The sequence below is a fragment of the Dipteris shenzhenensis genome, chromosome 16 (genome assembly GCF_047967505.1).
Source record: "Dipteris shenzhenensis isolate YYH24624 ecotype China chromosome 16, Dip_SZ_1.0, whole genome shotgun sequence".
Taxonomy (NCBI): Eukaryota; Viridiplantae; Streptophyta; class Polypodiopsida; order Gleicheniales; family Dipteridaceae; genus Dipteris; species Dipteris shenzhenensis.
In genome coordinates, this window is record NC_141611.1 from 8,424,448 (window position 1) to 8,446,048 (window position 21,601).

General features: G+C 42.9%; 1 protein-coding gene across 1 annotated transcript in view; it reads left to right on the top strand.

Moving 5' to 3' along the window:
• Nucleotides 1-21,601, top strand: part of LOC147892502 (protein argonaute PNH1-like) — a 70,442-nt gene that overhangs the window by 5,475 nt on the left and 43,366 nt on the right. The window contains exons 7-14 of the mRNA XM_087386909.1: nt 14,128-14,234; nt 14,420-14,558; nt 14,654-14,770; nt 15,520-15,627; nt 15,746-15,817; nt 16,123-16,245; nt 16,349-16,508; nt 16,642-16,763. Coding sequence (XP_087243035.1) covers nt 14,128-14,234; nt 14,420-14,558; nt 14,654-14,770; nt 15,520-15,627; nt 15,746-15,817; nt 16,123-16,245; nt 16,349-16,508; nt 16,642-16,763 — 948 coding nt within the window. The remainder of the gene's footprint in view (nt 1-14,127; nt 14,235-14,419; nt 14,559-14,653; nt 14,771-15,519; nt 15,628-15,745; nt 15,818-16,122; nt 16,246-16,348; nt 16,509-16,641; nt 16,764-21,601) is intronic.

Sequence of the window (21,601 nt, forward strand, 5' to 3'; positions counted from 1 at the left end):
GCTAGCCTTTGTCATGGCTGAGTTTGCCCTTCACCTCCGGAGTGCCAACAGAAACTCAGTACGAAGACTTTGTATAAATGGATGTTTAAGTATGTGTGGGTGTGTGGATTTGCATGTGTGAGAGCATACTTTTATACTATGGTCTACACCCACTGTTGGGCGCTGATGACGTCAGTGGGGATGTCATAGTAGCTAGTCCCTGCTATGCGTGACGGAGTTTATGGTTTTCAATCTTATGAGTGACTCTCGTGAGATTTAAACTCCACTATGTTGTGTTTTTAGAGGATGAGTTTGGGAATGTTCTTGGATTCATCTAGGTATATGCTAGCGTGTCTTAAGCTTGTTTGATGTGCGAAGGCTTAGACATGCTAGAAAAAGAGTTTCCTATACCAATTTCACATGCCATAATAAGAGCAGTCTCTTTTGTCACCAGGTCTATTATGTATTTAGGACCTCAACAGTGTGAAGATCCGGACTTTTCAGGTATGCAAATGTGTGCGATGCATGTAGAATTTGAATGCCAATTGGCCCTCCAATGGGGGAAGAGCGCCCTCGTGAGGATACCCTTTCTTGAGATCACTCAAGTTCATCTTCCCATTACACTTACCCTTAGCCTATAACCCATGCATCTATCATTCAGTGCACCTTAATGCATCCTTCCCTTCGTATTGCCCCTAGGACCTAGACACGTGGGTGCGTGTTTTTATTAATATAATAAGTGTGACATGTCCAAATTAGATGCCGTTTGAAGCAGCTCGACTAGTGCTATCTACTCAGATGATCCACCGCCATAACAATTCGTTTAGTGTCCACCATAAATACAAATACATGTTACGCCATTGGCGTATAATATATAATAATGTTCTAATGTCTACTAATCACGGATTAGTGATTTCTCGTCATGACACTCCCTCCAACTTGAATGGGCAGAAGTCCTCTTCTGGATCCTCTCTTGTCTTTTTCTCTTGCGTACGCTTTTCTCTTTTACTTCTTCACGCTTTTCTCTTTTACGTCTGCATTTGCATCACCTCTTCATAATCTGCAAATTTCTTCTCTTGATAGTACACGATCTCTTTTGAATCAGAACTTAAACCTCATGTTCAAGTTCTGGTTCCTCTTGATGCTGAATATTCAATTCAAAATGCAGAAGTATCACTGCAGTGCCTCTTCAATATCTCTTTGTCTCATGCACCAGGGTCAAGCCCAGGTGGCAGTGACAATTGGCTGCCTAGCCTTCCTAAAATGGCCCAAAGGAGCTTGGTTTTATAGGCAAGGGCCAGCAGCTTGGTCGGCCAAATCGACCAGCTAGTCGGTTGTGCTGGCCCAAGGTAAGGGGCCTTCAGCCCCCCTTTTCACTTACCTAGCCTTCCTCAGTTCATGACTCAGCTTCTCGCCTCGAGCAGCGCTTTCAGCTAGCATATGTGCGAGGTTTGGGCTTGCTATTTCCATAGCATAGTTCCATCTCCTGCATGTCGTAGTTAGGGGAGTGGTCTCAGCACAATTTGTATGCCGATTTGGCAACCATGTATAAATAAAGTAGTGTACTATAGTTAGGTAAATCTCTTGTGTCTCTCATGCTTGAGTTAGCCTTTTATCTTTATCTATTTTTCGCACAGCAAGTCTTTGCGTGTGACATTGGTATGAGAGCAATATGGTTCCTTCTGATCTGAGTTAGGTGGGAGGGAGTTTTGGGAGCAAAGCTTAGTTATGGGGATTCAATTGGAAGAGGAGGGAGCATGTTTGGGATATTATCTAATTTTGTATTTTGCCCCTATCTCGGACTAGTGGTAGTACCATATTCCATTAGCCTCTCCCTCCTAACCTTCATTACGCATCGGGCCGGCTCCAGTCTTCACCCATATGCGTTTACACCTTGCGGGACAAGGTTTAGGGGGGGATTTTTTTTCCTTCGGCGGTCATTATAGTAGCAATTGATGGGTCTACCAGCCATCGATTGATGGCCACATCAATTGATCCTATGGGGCTTCTGCCCTTGCAAGCTCAGTTGGCCACATCAGTTTTAGTTGGCATTTCACCTTCTCATCATGAGTGTTCAGGACCAGAGGGTTCAATTTCCTATCCCATTGGCCGTGATGCTCAGCAAGAGAGGGCGTCTTAGGAGTTCGCCAGACCAGTGTCAGGCCTCGCAGGAGGGATTACCCTCATAACATGAGTCACATGTATAGCTATCACTGGTATGGAGGTTGATTATTCCTCTGTAGTTCGTGAGGATAGTCCAGAGCAAAGGGTTGCGAGGTATCCACCTAGCAACAAGTTCAGAGGAGGGGAATGTCACATGCACCATGGTCAAGCCGAGGTGGCAGGGACAAATGGTTGCCTAGCCTTCCTGAAATGGCCTAAAAGAGCTTAGTTTTATAGGCAAGGGCTAGTCGCTTGGTCAGTCAAAACCGACCAGCTAGTCAGTTGTGCTGGCCTAAGGTTGGCTGGTGTCCAGCCCTATATAAGGGGCCTTCAGCTCCCCTTTTCACTTACTCAGCCTTCCTCAGTTCAAGACTCCGCTCCCAGCCTCCAGAAGCGCTTCGAGCCAGCATGCGAGGTTTGGGTGTCCCTATTTCTGCATCATAGTTCCATCTCTCGCATGTCGTAGTTAGGGGAGTGGTCTCAGCACAGTTTTCTATGCCGATTTCGCGACCATGTATGAATAAAGCAGTGTAGTAGTTTAGACCTCACAAGCAGTTGTAGCTTGAATGAAGAGGTTTTGGACTACTTTTTGATTAGCCTTCTCCTTTAGTGCTAGCCTTCGTCATGGCTGAGTTTGCCCTTCACCTCCGGAGTGCCAACAGAAACTCAATACGAGGAGTTTGTATAAATGGATGCTCAAGTATGTGTGGGTGTGTGGATTTGTATGTGTGAGCATATTTTTATACTACGGTCTACATCCATTGTTGGGCAGTGATTACGTCAGTGGGGATGTCATAGTAGCTAGTCCTTGCTATGCGTGATGGAGTTTATGGTTTTCAATCTTATGAGTGACTATCGTGAGATTGAAACTGCACTATGTTGTGTTTTTACAGGATGAGTTTGGGAATGTTCTTGGGTTCATCTAGGTATATAAATAAAGCAGTGTATGATAGTTGGTTAAATCTCTTACGTCTCTCATGCTTGAGTTAGTCTTTAATCTTCATCTATTTTCCGCAGAGCAAGTCGCCGCATGTTACACTCTTCATGCTCAGAATTCTCTTCTGAATACCAAGCTGCTGAAATCTCTTCATAATAACCTGCTCAATAAGCTAAAACAGATTCTCAACAAGCTGGTCAGTATTAAAACGATTCTCGCACCCACACGTGTTATTGAAGTAGGTAGACCTTGGCTAGAGACGATTTTACGATGGAGAACTGCTTAGTCTATAGAAATTATTGTCCATCAATCTCTTTGTCCAACTCTTCTATTTCAGCCCTATTCATCCTATAAGACGCTCTACATGGAGGAGAAAATCATTTATTCTTTGTTCATACTCTATAATGAATATATCTACTCTCTATCCAGTTCACACATCCATACACCAGTGTTGGTGGAATGGATAGCATTTACTCTTGGTTTAATGTTCACCTCAGATCCTTGTGATCAGGAGGTAGAAGCTTGGATGCTTTGCCTTTCCCTTTTACAGAATTGGTCTTGGCAATTTTGGCTAATAGAGTAGGACATTTATGCCATGCTTTGGCTTATGTTTCTTACATCCAAAACATTAACCCTTCTTAATCAGATTTTTCTTCTCATCGTCAATCATGGAAGGAAATTATATCTATCCAAGACGTGATTGGTTGTTAATATTTTGTATAATAGCTTTCTCCTTTCCTTTGTCGAAGGGTTTTGGAGTATTCAATTTGGACCATTGAAGAATAGGCTCTTCTCCTGTTTGTAATAAGGACCACCACATCAAAGCATCCTTCTGTAGATGCAGTGTGGCTAGAGCAAGCTTCTTGTGATTGGTCATTGGCAAATTATAGCTCAAAATGGCGAATCCAATTAAGGAATTTATACGTCTCTGTGGCTCGATCAGATCTTGGGAATTCTATTGTCTCTTGAGGTTGAAATTTGGCTCCTCTCTCCCTCTTGCACTTTTATATAATCCATGTGTATGGGATTTTGAGTTAAAGGCGTAAACTCAATGGTAGCTAGTCCCTGCTATGCGTGATGGAGTTTATGGGTTTCAATCTTATGAGTGACTATCGTGAGATTGAAATTGCACTATGTTGTGTTTTTAGAGGATGAGTTTGGGAATGTTCCTGGATTCATCTAGGTATATGTACTGAGTTAAAGGCGTAAACTCACGTGTATGGGATTTTGTCATAATGTGCTGTTCAATCATTTTACTAACCTGAGAAACCAGCTTGTCAATGGGAGACTCCTCTCTCTCTCTCTTGCACTTGGATTATAATCCATGTGTATGGGATTTTGAGTTAAAGGCGTAAACTCTTCGAGGGGGTACTTAAATCGTCATCTCCAAAATTCAGCACTCTTAGTCCCAAATTTTGTCATAATGTACTGTTCAATCATATTACTAAGCTGAGAAACCAGCTTGTCAAATGGAAGACTCCTCTCTCCCTCTTGCACTTGGATTATAATCCATGTTAATGGGATTTTGAGTTAAAGGCGTAAACTCAGCGCCTTGCTCTTGGATGGACTCGTTGCTCCCTTCATTTCTCAAAAAAAAACTCCCTATCAAGAAATTCGGTGTTCTCTCCCTATCTCCTTTTGGTAGTGGAGGAAAAAGGAAAAGTTCATTATTAAATATCCCTTCCGCATCCATTCTTACCTTTTAGTAATACAAGAGAGAAAATGACTTGCTGTATTTTCAGAAAAGGTATTTATTTTACAGCAAAAGTTGAGTGTTATAGAGTTGGTACTTATCCGACTCCTGCTTCACTTGTCTCCTTTTGGTAGTGGAGGAAAAAGGACAAGTTCATTATTAAATATCCCTTCCCCTTCCATTCTTACCTTTTAGTAATACAAGAGAGAAAATGACTTGCTGTATTTTCAGAAAAGTTATTTATTTTACAGAGTTGGTACTTATCCGACTCCTGCTTCACTTGTGTTGAAAAACCACTTAAAATGACCTTTTCTTTTGGACTCTTCTTGCTGTAAACTGATAGACTTCGTTTGGGCTACTTGTTTTGAGTGGATTGGAGCTCTAGACATTGTTATAGGGGGTACTTGGTGCGTGGTTCACCACCTTAAAATCTTGTTCCAATCCGACTTCCCGTTAGGGAGAGAGCAGGGTCGAAAGTGTTGGAATGGTCACCTCCCCATCTGTAAGCCCCCATATGAGGAGAGCATGGGCAGGGGGGGGTCGACCTATGGATGTATAGACTGCCACATGGGCAGAGAATGGGGCTGCCACATGGGCAGCACATGACCTGTCATGTGGACAGCACAAGAAATGCATTAGAAGGAGACCTTGTATAGGAGAGATGGCGGGGGCATGTAGCCCTGGATCTGGCCCGGCAAGACAAAACGTCAAAGCAGGTGTACGGCCTGCAACAGGGCCCTGTGAAGGGTGCGATGACATCAGCAGAGTACGGCCCCACTGTATGGGGCTCTACGGAGGCTTGCTGGATAAACGACATGGCTGCTGGTCTCCTCGCTGAAGGCAGGATATGCAGTGGTCAAAGGCGCCTGCATGGCAGGGCCTTTGGGCCTTGTATGGATTCCAGCCTACGACAGGCCTGGAACAGGGCCAGCAAGTGGGCAGATTGCGTGGGCCCATGGCAGGCTGCCATGTGGCCAGGTGGGTTTGGAGAACAGTCCCCAACCAGGTTGGTTTACATGCTGGGGGGGGAATCTGGTTGGCCCAAATAACCCTATCAGGTTGGTTGATTCAAGGGCCTTGTGCCCTATAAAAGGAGAGGCCCTTTGGCCTCATTCAATATCTTCTGGAGCAGCAAAAGACAAGCAGTTAGGAGCAGCAGGAGACCTACTCTTGGAGCCTATTCCCGGAGGACCAGGAGAGAGAAGGAAGAGCTGCAGACTGAGCTTTTGGAGGGATGCCTACCTAGGCTGACACTCAAGGCAGCAAGGTTGAGAAGAACACTCTGGATAGAGAGTCTACACATGCTCGAGGTGGAGCACGCAGGCTTAGAGATCTAGAAGTGCTTGACATCTAGTAGGATAACCTTTTGGTATTGTATCTTGTCCTACTTTGTGGATAGAGGGAAATATAAACTGTTGCTTTTATATTTGTCTCTGAGCATTGTCTATTTACTGGCTTGCACATCTATGCACATTAAGTTAAGAAGTTTGTGATTCCACACCCCACACCAGACTGTGTGAGCTCCTTGGTAATTCTATCAGTGTTTTGCTGTGCGTTCCCTTTGTTGGGCCATTGCTAACAGGTATCAGAGCCCAAGTAGGAGACAGTGCCTTGCGAGGAGGAGGGTGACTCAGGTTCAATCAGGTGCGTTCAGAGTTCAGGTCTACTGAAGATTGAGTTTGGTTGACTTTGCTGTCTGGTTAAGCAGCAGAGATGTCAACTTCTATAGCCTCTTCAGCTCTTGCTCTCCCTTCCTCCTCCCTCAATTTTCTTTCATTCACTATCCCTAACTTTGGAGTGTTTGCGTAATTGGATGGGACAAACAACATATGGAAGGTAAAGATCCGGAGTCATTTAGTGGCTCTGAGGCTATGGAAATTGACAACGGGAGTGGAGGCGAATCTGGAGGACATTGTGGACAGATAGGGGAAGATACTCATGGCAGGAGACAGAGGAGCTTGAAGCTTGGGAAGTCAGAGATGCTCATGCCTTGGCATTGATCATAGGGACTACGTCGGACTCTGTGCTTCCTCACATCCAGATGGACAAGACGTCAGTAGAGGCGTGGGTCACTCTAAACGATCTGTACGAGACAGAGAACACCTCCTCCCAAATTTTGCTTCTTCAGCATCAGCTCTACAATCTTGATATGAAAGAGGGAGATTCAATACATAGTTACTTAACGAAGGTTAAGGTGGTGAGGGATCAACTAGTATTAGTCAGTCAAAAGGTGGACTCGTGTCATTTGGCCTTAATGGTACTGAGGAGGCTACCTTAGAGTTTCAAAAGCTTTGTTACGACTGTGACAGTAGGACAGAGGACCAAATCTCTGACTTTTGAGTCCATTACTGCTACATGAGGAAGCTAGGAAGAAGCTCAACAACAACGACAAAGATGACAAGGCATTGCTAGCGAAGGACTACGTTGGCAAAGGAAAGGGCAAGCCTGACGGTGGTAAGTCCATGAAAGACGACTCTGATGACGAGGATACTTCCAAGAGGAAGTAGAAGAAGAAGTGCTTCTATTGTGACACGCCAGGACATTTTGCGAAGGACTGGTGAAAGAAGAAGGCGGATAAGAAAAACAAAAGGAAGGAGTTCGACTCAGATTCAGAGGGTGATACAAAGGCCAAAGCAAATGTGATAATCGAGGAGTTGTTCCTAGTGGCCTCTCCGTGGGTTACCGCGGTCAGATATGTTGACCTAGAAACCACAGCGAGAATGTCTAACATTGAGATGTGGGTCGACGAGGAGTCAGATATCTTTATGAAGGTGACAGACAGCATGGAGTGCTTGGTATCTTCCAGGTGCGTGGCTGTCGACACTGACACGAGGGTGGATTCCAGGGAGGGCCCTGGGGTCTCGGTTAGATGGATGTTGTACTTCAGAAAGGGACAGTACAGGATTACACATGCCATTGGTAGGTGCCTCGATGAGGTGCATGGTTTGCTTTCAGAGTAGGCACACAGGTAGTACGACGGTCTGGTATGTACTTGATGTTCTGCATTTGAGCCTTTATAGCATGTTGTGGAGAGACTTTGCTCTTCATTTGTCTCAGGTAATGCGAGATTGGAATTGGCCTTTTTCGAAGGCAGAAGGGGAAGTGTGGGTGCTTCTTTAAATCTCGGACGCAAATTTTTGGAAGGTGATGGACAAAGAGTACCAAAGCCAGAAGAGTACTTGCTTGAGAGCTCAGTGAGAGTTCATTCTCCACGTTATTTGGAGATATTCATTGGTTGTAGACCTTGCCAAAGGAAGGATGGGTTGAGACAAACTCTCAGAGCATGGTGCGTGGAAGATAGGTTGTTCACTCATTATGGGAGGGACAATTGGAAGGTCGTGATGGTAGGATTGCTCGAGTTTGAAGATGGGAACGTGATTGAAGGAGGTGGTGCCAGGAGGTGCTACCAGAGATGGACTAGAATGGTGTGCGAAAGTGGAACCAGACCTAGTGGAGTAGGAGCCACTGGATGAAAAGCCAGGAAAGATTTCAACATCGAAAAGTTCCAGAGGACTACGACCAGGGAGTTTCTGCAACATCATCATCGACATGTTGGCATTGGGTCTAGATGTGTCGGTGAGAGGAGGTGTTGGAATGGTCACCTCCCCATCTGTAAGCCCCCGCATGAGGAGAGCATGGGGGGGTGGACCTAGGGATGTATAGATTGCCACGGGGGCAAAGAATGAGGCTGCCATATGGGCAGTACATGAGCTGTCATGTGGATAGCACAAGAAATGCATTAAAAGCTTGTGCAGGAGAGATGGCGGGAGCATGTAGCTTTGAATCTGGCTTGGCAAGACAGAACTTTAGAGAATGCGTACGGCTTGCAACAGGGCCTTGTGAAGGGTGGGATGATATCAGTAGAGTACGGCCCCACTATACGGGAATGTACGTAGGCTTACTGGATAAAGGACATGCCTGTTGATATCCTCGTTGTAGGCGGGATCTGAGGTGGAGCACGCGGGTTCAGAGATCTAGAAGTGCTTGACATCTAGTAGGAGAACCTTTTGGTATTGTATTATGTCCTACTTTGTGGACAGGCGGAAATATAAAGTGTTGCTTCTATATTTGTCTATTTACTGGCTTGCACATCTATGCAGATTAAGTTAAGAAGTTTGTGATTCCACACCCCACACCACACTGTGTGAGCTCTTGGGAAATTCTATCAGTCTTCCGCTGTGCGTACCCTTTGTTGGGTCATTTCTAACAGAGAGACCAAAATTTTTAGAGAAAGGCCTTACCTTTTAAGGTATGCAAGGTTTGGAAACCTGGAAGCCTCTTTTCTCCAAACCTAGGGCTTGCAGTTGGCCTTTGTTGGGACCTCTAAATCTCGGGGTTTGTGCGGGTCCTTGTCACAAGTTTGGTTTGGTATGCGAATGTGCGGAACTTTGCATCCCTGCGCGTGCGGTCCTCTTTCGCCCGCACACGACCTTGTCTGTGCGTCACTCTTCTGCCGGTGCTGTCCGTGCATGTCTTTTCACGCGTGTCGTGTCGGTCTGTCTATTCTCTTCCGTGCCTCCTCGCATGTGCTACGTCGGTTGCTCCTCTTTTTGTCCCGCACAATTCGGCTCTCTCTTTCTCTTGCCGTCCCAGACATAGATTGTTGTTGCTCTGAGATTCGGACTTTTCAAGTATGCAAATATGTGCAATGCATGCAGAATTTGAATGCCCATTGTCCTCCAATGGGGGAAGAGCGTCCTCGTGAGAGTACTTGTTTCTCTTTTCCACCTACTTGCAAGGTGGGAGAGAGATAGTGGATAAATGCTAGGTGAATAGAGAGAATGCTACTTGAGACTCACAATGAAGGGTGATACCCTTTCATTAATGTCCCTTGAGATCACTCAACTTCCATCTTTCCATTTACACCTATCCTTAGCCTATGAACCATGCATCTATCATTCAATGCACCTTAATGCACCCTTTCTTTCCTATCTCCCCTTGGACATAGACACGTGGGTGCACATTTTTATTAATATAATAAGCGTCACATGTCCAAATTTCATGCCGTTTGAAGTAGTGGCTCCAGCTTGGCTAGTCCTATCTACTCAGATGATCCACCGCCATAACAATTCGGTCAGTGTCCATCATAAATACAAATACATGTTACTCCATTAACGTATAATATATAATAATGTTCTAATGTCTACTAATCCAGATTAGTGATTTCTCTTGTCATGACAAACAACTGCAGACAGATTTGTAAACTCTCTTTGATCCACACAAAGAAGATGCACAAAGACACTCACCACTCAGAGTATAGCAGGAAGATGAAGAGAAATAGTAAAAATAAATATTTGTTCATGATTGTGGAGATCAATCTTACAGCCTTATGCTGGGCTAACACTTGCACAAAATCTGAACCTAGATTGAGACTTCTTTCTCTTTTTGCATTGGATAAGACCACTATTTGTATGGAGGAGGCTAGATTGCCCCCTCCACCTACTACTGGCCCACACACAAATTCTGTGGGGCCGATAGACTCAAAGAGCCAACCAATGACTTACCAGGTGATCTTAGGTCAGGTTGACCCAACTAGATTGTGATTTTGTATGAGGGTATGTTGCCTATAAGTAGACTATAAGGTGGCCTATAAATAGACTCTATTGCTGCCTCTTATATGCACTGCCTACATCAGCCTCTCTATTGTGTTTCTATCCTGAGTGGATTGAGGACCGAGGTCTACTGCACCCATATGGAGGATCATAGGTGAGGCAATGACCTCTTCTAGCATATATTGTTCGCGAACACAAAGTCAAGTAGTTGTTGCTCCAATAGTGAGGCGCATCCCTACTAGCCCTATCTTTTGCAATCTCAAAGGCATCATGACAAAGGTAAACAAGAAGGAGACTATTGCGGGCACTCGCCGTATTAAGCATGAGAGACATGACATCTCTTTTATGACCTTGAATGAGTAGTCCTTGCATAGTTGAGATCCTCAAATCCATCGTGTTAAGAAGGCTAGTCTTCTCATAGAACAACATCTACTATTAGTACATGAATATTCTTCTTGTCATTGTTTTCTGAAAATCTAGGAGGAGGATGGCGAGAGGTTGAGGCTTGTGTTGAGTTCAATTGATGGTCTTTTAAAACATGTGATGTTAACCAGGATCTCAGTTAGTGTCTCAAGAAACGTCTCTAGAAACGTGTTTCTAGAATATTACAGGCGTTTCATCTAGAAACGCCTATAAATATGTATTTTATATATATAGTGGGCACTCTGAAAATTTAAGAGACAACCTAGTAGCCTACAACCTACAGTCTACAAGTGACAAGTCACAAGCCTACAGCCTTCAAATTTAATCATGATTCCTTCAACTTAAAAGTCCAAGTTTAAAGTTTAATCTTTAAACCTTCTGATCTATTGAGTTGCTCCATGCTCAACTTGACATAATTTATAAAGTTCAGAGAAGTCAATTAAAGCTATTTTTCAAAATATAAGTTACAACTTATAATTTACTAAGCAATTAAGAACGAACTTGTTTTTGTTCTTGGTGTGTATGTCTGCACATATTCTGCATATCCTCTCAGCTGGACCTGATGGGCAATCTTGTGAGAGGATGCGAATAGCTAGGGTCTACAATGAAGGATTTAGAATCTCAAATTTATCCCACTAAGTAAGAGCCAACCGCCTGTTGTCTCTTTTCTTGCAATTGCACGGGAGAAATGACCTAGTCATTGCAGAACTTCATTATATTCTCTTCAATTCTATTGCAATTTGCAATACAAAAATAATTAGATAAATCATTTAAAGCAATTAGACTTCTGCAGGTTGCAGTAACTTACTAACTTGCAAGCCATGCTAGCAACTAAATTGCTAATCTTGAATCTAGATTTTGAAATCATCTCAAGGCTCACCTATTTAGGACCGATGGCTCGCATACTTTGTCCAAGTACTGGATCCATCCGCTCACAAGTATGCGATCATTTTATTTAGGAGGCTCCCCACAAGGGATGGAGCATATGTACCACCGTGTGGATTGACCTATGAAACCAATCCCATCTCTTCCTCCAAATTTCTAATATGTTATCTTTTCTGAAAATTTAATGTTTACTAAAAGAAATTAAGTTAGAACTTAGAGCTAAGAGATTAGAGAAATTATGACTTAAAGGTTAGTATTAAGGGCAAGTTACAAGACTTGTATTTTTAGTATTTACCTCCTCTACGCGAGGATAGGACAATCCTCTGAGGCTTTTCGAAGCTTCAGCATGAACTCATCCAAATTCCTAATATGTCATCTTTTCTGAAAATTTAATGTCTACTAAAAGAAATTAAGTTAGAACGTAGAGCTAAGAGATTAGAGAAATCTTGACTTAAAGGTTAGTATTAAGGACAAGTTACAAGACTTGTATTTCTAGTATTTACCTCCTTTGCTCGAGGATAAGGCAATCCTCTGTGGCTTTTCGAAGCTTCAACATGAACTCATATAGCAGACCCATAGTACAACCCTCATGGTCGAAGAGTTGAAGCACAAAGTAAAGGGGTTCTATGGACATCTGAATGTAAAGGGCTTTCTACCAAAACTGATTGTCGATGACAATCCTTTCTACATTTTGTACAGTAGGCAATCTCGAGTTCTGCCAATCCATCTGAACTGGCAATCATTTGACGAAGGATCTCTTTGGTCTTAAGCATCCTTTGAAAATAAACCCCTTTGTGAACCCTTGGTAAAGAAGACAGTGTCTCGAGAGAATTACAAACAAATTGAAACAATCAATAATTTTATAATTTTAAATTTGAATGATGATTCATGATTGAAATTTCATACCTAGGAAAATGTAGCCAAAGCGTGTCTTCGAGGGTCTCACAAGCTCCCACTTGCACTCCCTTCTAAATAGGGCCAGTGCATGTGGCTTATGAGTGATGCAAGTCACTAGCTACATTCCTTTTTCAATCACAATAGACACCCAAGGCAGCTTTCAATATCCTGCATCATCAAGTCAAGGGAGTGTGAAGCATGAGTCCATACTATCTTGATATATACTTCTCCTAAAGGAGACTTCTCATTCTCTTGCTACGGGAGCCATTGTCGGTGATGACTTGCACCACTTGTCTTCACCAACCTCCTTGATGCTGCCTTAATATGGTCCCATATCCACTCTCTGATGATGTGAAGGTCGGCATAATGACCCTCAAGAAGATGCTGCCCTCACAACAAGTGACCACAATATTAATCATATATCTCCTCTTTGCGTCACTCCATTCATCGGAGACTATGGTGTATCCATATGGACTCCAGGCTTCCTTGAGTCCCAGCATGTCTTTGTGAATTAATCCCACCTACTTATTCAAACTTGTGTTGCGGAGAGTCTCATAACTAACTGGTATAAGGAATCATGATCGTGCTCTACCAGCAGCTACAAGTGCATGGCAAAACTTCTTGTAGGCAAGAGTCCTTGCAACATGGAAGGGATTATTGCAAGCATAGAAGAACTTCTCCTCTACAATTCAGCCTCTTGCTTCAGGCGCAAGCAGCATGTATAGGAGTAATTCTCAGAGTGACAGTTGCTGGACCACGTGTCCTCTTGGCAAGAGGCCGTGGAGGAGCCGATGGCATTCGTGTATGGGACTGGGATGATGTGATGGCTGCTTCAATGCCCAACTTCTGCAGCTCAATCGACACCTTAGCTTGAAGAACGTGATGTGTGACCACGGGATGGAGGAGGTGTCAAATCTCAGCAAATTTGGTAGAGGTAGCCTATATGCCAAGAAGATCCCCTTTGGAATGGCATGGCATGGACATTTACCTTAGCCTCCCTCTCATAAGAAATGCACTTGAATTCGAGGGGCAAATCCCGTCAGTGTGTCACCTCAAAACTTGCATACTGACCTCCTTGTGCCAGATGTGCCATATCTCTTAATGAACATGAAATCTTGTCACACGTCCCACCTTGTGCTCGCAACGACACGTCTCGAGGCCATGGGATAGAGAGGAGAGAGGTTGGAACTTGGAGAGGATAGAGCTAAGAGGATAGAGGAGAGGTTTGAGAGGAGAGAGGTTGTAGAGGCAAGTAGAGGTTGGTTAGGATAGAGGAGAGGCTTGAGATGTAGGAGGGAGTAGAATTGTAGAAGTGTAGGGTATGGGCTAGGATAGCAAGGGGTTTAGCAAAGGAGGGTAGAGTAGGGAGCTATGGAGGCAAGCAAGGAGCTGCATCAGTAAAATCGAGCAGACATTCTTTCATATTATGATTCTGACTTATGCGTAGGACATTTCCTGGTATGTTGGTTTTGAGTGTGCTAGTGAAGGCAATAGGTGGGTAATCTTATATTACAGGAGGTTGGAAGTTGGCATTTGTAGTTATTGATAGATTGCATTTTTAAGTTGCCTGATGTGATTTTCCATTTTTCCTGCTGCAGATAAAAAAGGCTCTGAGGGGAGTGAAAGTTGAAGTTACCCACAGGGGAAATATGCGCAGAAAGTATCGGATATCTGGATTGACATCACAGCCTACTCAAGAATTAACGTATGTGTAGATGCTAAGGGAAGCATTCTTAATTTGTAGTAGCATCTCTTATCTGTCAGAGTTTCAATTTTCTTTCACGATGCTTCCAATGGACTGGCTTTTTGGTAAGGCAGTTTCTACTACATTGCATTGTCTGCTATCGTTTGAAGTCTGTTTTGTTGATTGTGTACTTCTGGTTTGTGAAGTTTTCCCGTTGATGAGAAAGGGACAATGAAGTCTGTTGTTGAATACTTCCAAGAAACATACGGTTATATCATCCGCAATACGAGTCTCCCATGTCTCCAAGTTGGCAATCAGCAGCGGCCCAACTATCTCCCAATGGAGGTCAGAAGATCTTGCGTAATTTTTGAGCATTATTAATTCTGCTTTAAGGATTAGGAATCAATCTCTCTCCTTTGTGGCTTCTGTGGAGCTTTTAGGTTTGCAAGATTGTTGAAGGACAGCGATATTCGAAGAGGCTGAATGAGAAGCAAATTACAGCATTGCTTAAAGTCACATGTCAGCGCCCTAGGGACAGAGAGAAGGACATTGTAGAGGTGCTCACTGGCTTTCTTATACGAACTTTTTCTCACAATAAGCCATATTACTGAAATCATATTTCATAAGCAATGCCTGCTCTATTTCAATCCTAAAACAAAGAGCAAATCTATTGAATCAGCTATACAACATGTTTTTACCCCCCTTCCGCTGTGCGTATGTATGTATAATCATGCTCATTCTTGACAAGCGCAAGACTTATACCAGCACCAGGCATGAATGGGCATCCTACTTATTGCTTACACAAAAACAAACACAATTTAAAATGCAGCATTTCTCTGTGCGAATGCACATTCTGTTAATAAGCTTCTTCATGCACTCAGACTTGGACTAAAAATGCATGAAAAAGATGGATAGAGAGGCTCAGTCTGTTGGTATGTGCTTAAGTCTGTTAAAGCTCTTTTGTTCAGAATTAGTAGTAGTGCAGGCATTGCTCATGAAGTCTGATTTTAGTAATGTGACCAATTTTGAGTGTATGTTGATATGTGCTTAAGTCTGTTAAAGCATGTTATTGTATTGATGTGACATACACTATGCCTTATGTAGAATGTAGTATTAGTCTATGCTACAGAGCTTTCATGTGAAGCATTATGGCACATTTGGGAATGAACCTATGCTCTTAACGATTTGCACAATTTTTCTGAAAAAGGGCGCCCTGGTTTGTAGTTTGAGAGGTTCAAGTTGAAGCAAAAGTAGCTTGGGACAACTATGTTGTCTAGAATCGCTAATGCACTTGTTTGAATGGCAGACTGTGTATCACAATTCTTATGCTCAGGATCCATATGCCAAGGAGTTTGGTATTAGAATCAGTGACAGGTTGGCCTCTGTTGAGGCACGCATTCTCCCAGCTCCGCAGGTTATGTGATGGGCATGTTATTTATTTATGCCAGAATGTTGTGTTTAATTGCTTAAGCAATAGTTTTCTCACTTTTCTTTGAAGTTTCTCATGTGTTCATATGGTTGTCTTGGTACAGCTCAAATATCATGAAACAGGAAAGGAAAAGTACTGCTTGCCAGAAGTTGGCCAGTGGAACATGAAGAACAAGGTGAGAAGAATTCCGTTTAAAAGTGTCTGTTTGGACTTATCATTATGCATCTTGTGCAAAGGATATGTATTGACTTCCAACTAGAAAGCAAAACGTTCAAATCAGCTGTTGTGAGCATGAAAGTGTGTTGCTGGTGGTTGAATTTGTCTATAGTCATTCTAGTGCAGTCACAAGATTTCTTGCAGAATCTGGTAGGTGTTTGCAATATCTTTGCATCCTGTTTGTTGCTTTAGAATTACGAAAATGCATCTTAGATACCTTTTTAGGACTGTCAAGCCAGTAAAACTTGGTACTTGTTTTTTCAGAAAATGGTGAATGGTGGAACGGTAACATATTGGGCTTGCATTAATTTCTCCCGAATAGTCCAAGATACTGCTGCTTGGAGATTCTGTCAAGAGTTAGCAATCATGTGCCAAATTTCTGGCATGGTACTTTCTTTTCAGCAAAGTTCATTATTTATTGCTGCTTATATACTACCATGGACCTTGCTCACAGATTTCCCCCTGTTTTGTACTGGGCTGTTATCTGCAGTCTTTTCAGCAAGATCCTGCAATCCCAATACATTCAGCACGGCCTGATCATGTTGAGCGTGCATTGAAAAATGTTTACCGTGATTTCCAGCAAAACATCAAAGGGCGAGAGCTTGAGCTTCTTGTAGTAATTTTACCGGATAACAATGGTGCCCTATATGGTAGGTGACTTGTCTACTGCAAAAAATAGTTGAGAAATGATTGTACAGCTAAGAACGTTTCCTAGTTTGAACTTTTAACTGCTTTGTATGCACATGGTAATGAGCTAAACAAAATCTTCTGTCGTATTGGCAGGAGACCTAAAACGAATTTGTGAGACAGATTTGGGTCTGGTATCTCAATGCTGCTTAACAAAGCACGTTTTCAAGATGAGCAAGCAGTACCTGGCAAATGTTGCTCTAAAGATTAATGTGAAGGTAATGTTGCTGCTTTGTTACGCCATACCTTGTTGTGATTTGTATTCCATGGTGAAAAGCACAATATCATGTCTTCCAAACCAAACAGTGCAGTTTGGGAAAACGTGAAACTTTTGAAATGATTTTTGAGGCTGACATTTCCAAATTCTTGAGAATATAAGCATAGTTTTGCTTCCTCTTCCTCTGTTCGATTGTTTCATGTCCTCGTATAAACACCCTCTTTCTTTTTGCCTCTCTTCTTTCCTTGTCTTTTCCTTGTGTGTGTGTCACGTGCGCTCTATTTTAATGTTCCTTGTTACCCCCAAAAAACAAGTGGCTTAACTTACCTTTGTTTTAACACCTTATCATTAAGAAATCCTGAAGGTGCACGTAAACATCAGTGATGGACTTCACACTTTTCAACATTGTGATTGACTTTATGAGAACGAAACTGCATGTTGTGTTGTGTTTTTTGAGGATGAGTTTGGGCTTGTTCCTGGATGGATCGAGATGAATGTTCTTGCCATATTAGCAGACATGCAATTTCACCTTGTGAGGTTTTCGGCCATGTTGTGGCTTTCTGATATTGTCATAAATTGTTTCCATCTTAAGTGGTGCTTTGCCTTATTAGATTAGCTTGTCTAAGCATTTTTGGCTCAGCAATGCTCATTTGGGAGAGACTTAAATCAAATCGTATAATTTTCACTTTCTCCTTTAGTGCTAGCCTTTGTCACGACTGAGTCTGCTAGTTGACTGGCTGGGTGGCTGGTTTGTTGGGCCTTAAATGCCAGCCCTTCTAGCTGCCTAGGAGGGGAGAAGGGAAGCCTATAAAAGGTGCCCTCCCTAGCCCTTTCTCCTTGGCTTGGAGTTGCCTCATAGGGGCTCCTACCTTGGCTGCCCTTGTCCCCTTCTCTTGGTCCCCTCAGAGGGGCTCCTACTGTAGGCTGAGACCTAGACCTAGCTAAATCCCAAGATGGAAACGCTAATCTACCGTTCCTCAGTGGGTACTAGTGAACACGGACTTGATTTTTGACTTGACCTAAGATGGAAACACTAACCTATTGTTCTCCAGTGGGTACTAGTGAACATGGACTTGATTTTTGACTTGACCTAAGGCTGGTAGACTGACCCTATGTAGCTCGTGCCTAACTGTCCCTGGACAAGGGCTCACAATGGGGTCACGGCATATGGCAAAATCACCTAGATTAGGGATCTTCTTGCACTTGTCGACCTAACCAGTTGTCACCTTGCACCCAAGCATGTGACATTCTCTCCTTATCTTTGCGGTAATTGCATGGCCTCCAAGTAGTCCGTCAATATGTGGGAACTCTCGGAAGGAACTTTTGTTTAGCCAAACCCTCATGGGTTCCTCGATCTCAAAACTTCGTGTAGAATTCGTGGAGGTGCCGTCCTAACATGGAAGAAACTTTCGTTTAGCCAAACTACCTAATGGGCTCCTCGATCTCGAAACTTGGTGTTAAATTGGCGGATGCGTCCATGGTTCCAATCGTCGAGCATTTTGGGTTGCTGCTTATTTGTGATATAATTGAGTGCTTGGCCAATATAAGGCTTCAACCACGCCACGCGAAATCTGGTGACGGCAAATTCATAGAGACGTCCTTAATCTTCTTACTGATGGGGAATGATCCAAAACTTTTGATGGGGAGCTTGGGGCACGCCTTCTTTAATTTTTGCTTATAATCCTTGGATGAATCCAATCCTCCTCTTTATAGTTGGCATCTCAACTGGACTTGTTGGCTTGGCGCACCCTCTTTATAATTGGCATCTTGACATCTCAACTGGCTTGTTGGCCTGTGGCGCGTGTATGTTGCTTGTGCTTTGGCGAGGCGGTATTAATTGATTCTGTAATCTCCGCCATAGATTTTGTAGTTTTATTGTCTTCGAGAGACAGGGATATCATCCTGGTGAAGAGTGAAGAGAACCTCTTGCCAAAAGTTGCTTCATACGATGTATGACTATGTATTGTTTAGTAGGGCTTGTAAATGAGGGAAAAATACTGCTCCCACATTGACTATGCATCATGACAATAAGATTTTAGTGTGTCAAATGCCAATCGATCATATACCTTTGATTGCTAGTCAGTTTGTAGATGAAATGTACTAGACTTTTGGAGCTTGGTGCCAAAGTTTTCGAATAGAGCCCTCCAAAGATGCGATGCAACCCTTGTTTGTGATAATCGTTCGTGGCAATCCTGATAAATAAGTGGGCTAGTCTTTTGCGCTGGCCGTCTGTTGCATAGAATAAGCATACAAAATTTGCTAAAACGATCAACAATGGTTAGACATTGAGTGTTTCTCGTACACACAGATGCCAGAAGGGGTCCCTCAAAATCCATCACGATGTCTTGAAAAGGACCTCTTGAGGTCGATAAGGGCTGAAGCAATACTGCCGCCCTTTGACGGGACATTTTACTTTTAGCATCTTTGCACATAACTATATACATCCTTCACATTTTGGGCTAGTAAACATAGTGCTCTAGTTTCTTCAATGTAACTATTGATGCCTCTATGGCTACTTGTGAGGACGTCATGGAGTAGAGCCTACCGCTTGTCTTTGAGCAAACAAAGGCTATGTTTGTAGAATAACCATCCATCTTGGATTGAATAATGGTGGGGAGCAAAAGTCATGGCGAATTGATATTGAGTGCCAAACTTTGCTGAGTCTGCGTACTATGATTTCATAGAATCAAGGTCTTTCCCTTGAATCTCTAGCACAGTGGCTCTTTCTATTGTTTGAATGGAGGCTTTCCTGTTGAGACGAGGTTATTTTTTAGGAACATATTCGATCATGCTCCCGAATTGCTGAAATATTTGACTCCATCGGCTCTACTGGGAGCTGGGCATTGTCTGAAGCCACTTTAAGGCTTGATTGTTTGTTTCGGCTGTGAGGTCCGTCCATAAACGAACGGCTTTCAATGCTTCAATGCCTGGATCACGTCGAGCAATTCTCTGTTATAGACCGAGTAATTCTTTTTGGCATCATTGAGCTTTTTGTTGTAGTATGCCACGAGTCTTTCTTCTTATTGTAAGATTGTCCCGATGGCTACATTGCGTCTGTGATGACCAAGAATGGATCATCCCAAGATGCGATTTTCATAACAGGAGCTGTAGTGGCCAATCGTTGTAGGTCGCATAAGGCTTGTAAAGTTGTGTCGGTAACGACAGTCTTTTGCTGGTGTGTCCTAATCCCTTTTAATAGATTTGTCAAGGGTGTTAAAGTGGTGGCATGTGCTATAGGCTTGGCAAAGTGAGCTGTCGTGGGGACTACTCAGCTTTTGATGGTCTGAACCTTTTTAGGGTCCAAGCGCATGCCATCTACGTTGATGATATAACCCAGATATTGAATTTTCATAAGACCAAACTCGCTCTTTTTGGCATTTAGATATAACTGATTGTCGCGTAAAAGCTGTTGAGCTTTTTGCACATCCCTTAAGTGCTCCTCGGCTGTGGCTGAGAACATCACGATATCCTCTAAAAAGATGAAGATGCTTACTCCTATATGTTCAATGAACACCCGTGACATCATTTTAGCAAACGTTGGTGGTGCATTTTTGAGACCGAACGGCATATGACTACGAACTCGTAATGAGCTTGCTTTGTCTTGAACGTTGTCTTCGGGATGTCAGCGTCGAACATGCGGACTTGATGGTAACCGCTCTTAAGGTCTATCTTAGAAAAATATTTGGCATTGTTTAAGCGCTCTAAGATGTACTCTATGCAGGGCATTGAAAATTTAGTAGTGATCGTAATCTTGTTAAGTGTCATGTAGTCGACAAATAATCATGCCGACTTATCATTTTTTGGAAAAATAGAATTGGAGCCGCAAAAGGTGATGAGAATGGCCGGATAAACCCAGCACGTAATAACTGAGTGAGCTTTTGCTCTAACTCTATCTCCATAGACTTAGATAATCGATAGGAAATCTTATTGGGAGGAGGGGTAGAGCCTGGGACTAATTTGATTCGATGGTCTTGGAAGCTATGGTAGTAGTCGTCTCGGAGTATGATATCTTGAAACTGCTGTATTAGATTGACCATGGCCTGCCCCAGAAGAGGAGCTGGCTGTACTGAATTCAGCTAGTGCACACACAGCGCCTTTGCGAACAGCTCGGGTTGCTTGGATGTAGAAAATTAGAGGAATACAAAGAATACTTCTGTCCAAACTCGTCTTTCAGATTCAGATCCTTGACTTCTGCGATTACACGATCTATACTGTTGCATGTTACAATGGGATCAGAGCTTCGACCTGTAATCCAGCTTGACCACTGCGAGTGCATGGTTTTGTGTGACTCTTTTTTAAAAGATACACCCACACCTTCTGGATATAATTGAGAGTGCTCTCAATGGAAGAGGCTAAGAGAGAGGGAGAGCCACACAAGTTTTGGTAGGTGCAAAACACCCTAATCTTCTATGTCATCCATATATATATGTGTGTGTGTGTGTGTATTTGAGTATTGTATATAACCATATATATATATATATATATATATATATATATATATATATCTTCTATGTCATCCATATATATATATATATGTGTGTGTGTGTGTGTGTGTGTTTGAGTATTGTATGTAACCAGGGTTAAGGCACAGTGGCCTTTAAATCCCACAACCTCCCACTTAAAGGCCAATGTGCCTTTAAGGGAGAGCATCTAATGAGCATACTATCCAATGCCCATCAATACATGACAATACTCAAACCGCTAACTAGGTAGACTCTTCGTCAGCATATATGTAGGTTTATCATCTATATGAACCTTGACAAGCTCTATACGCTTGTCCTCTGATGAAATAGTACTTCACCTCAATGTGTTTGGTCTTTGCATGAAAGACCAGATTTC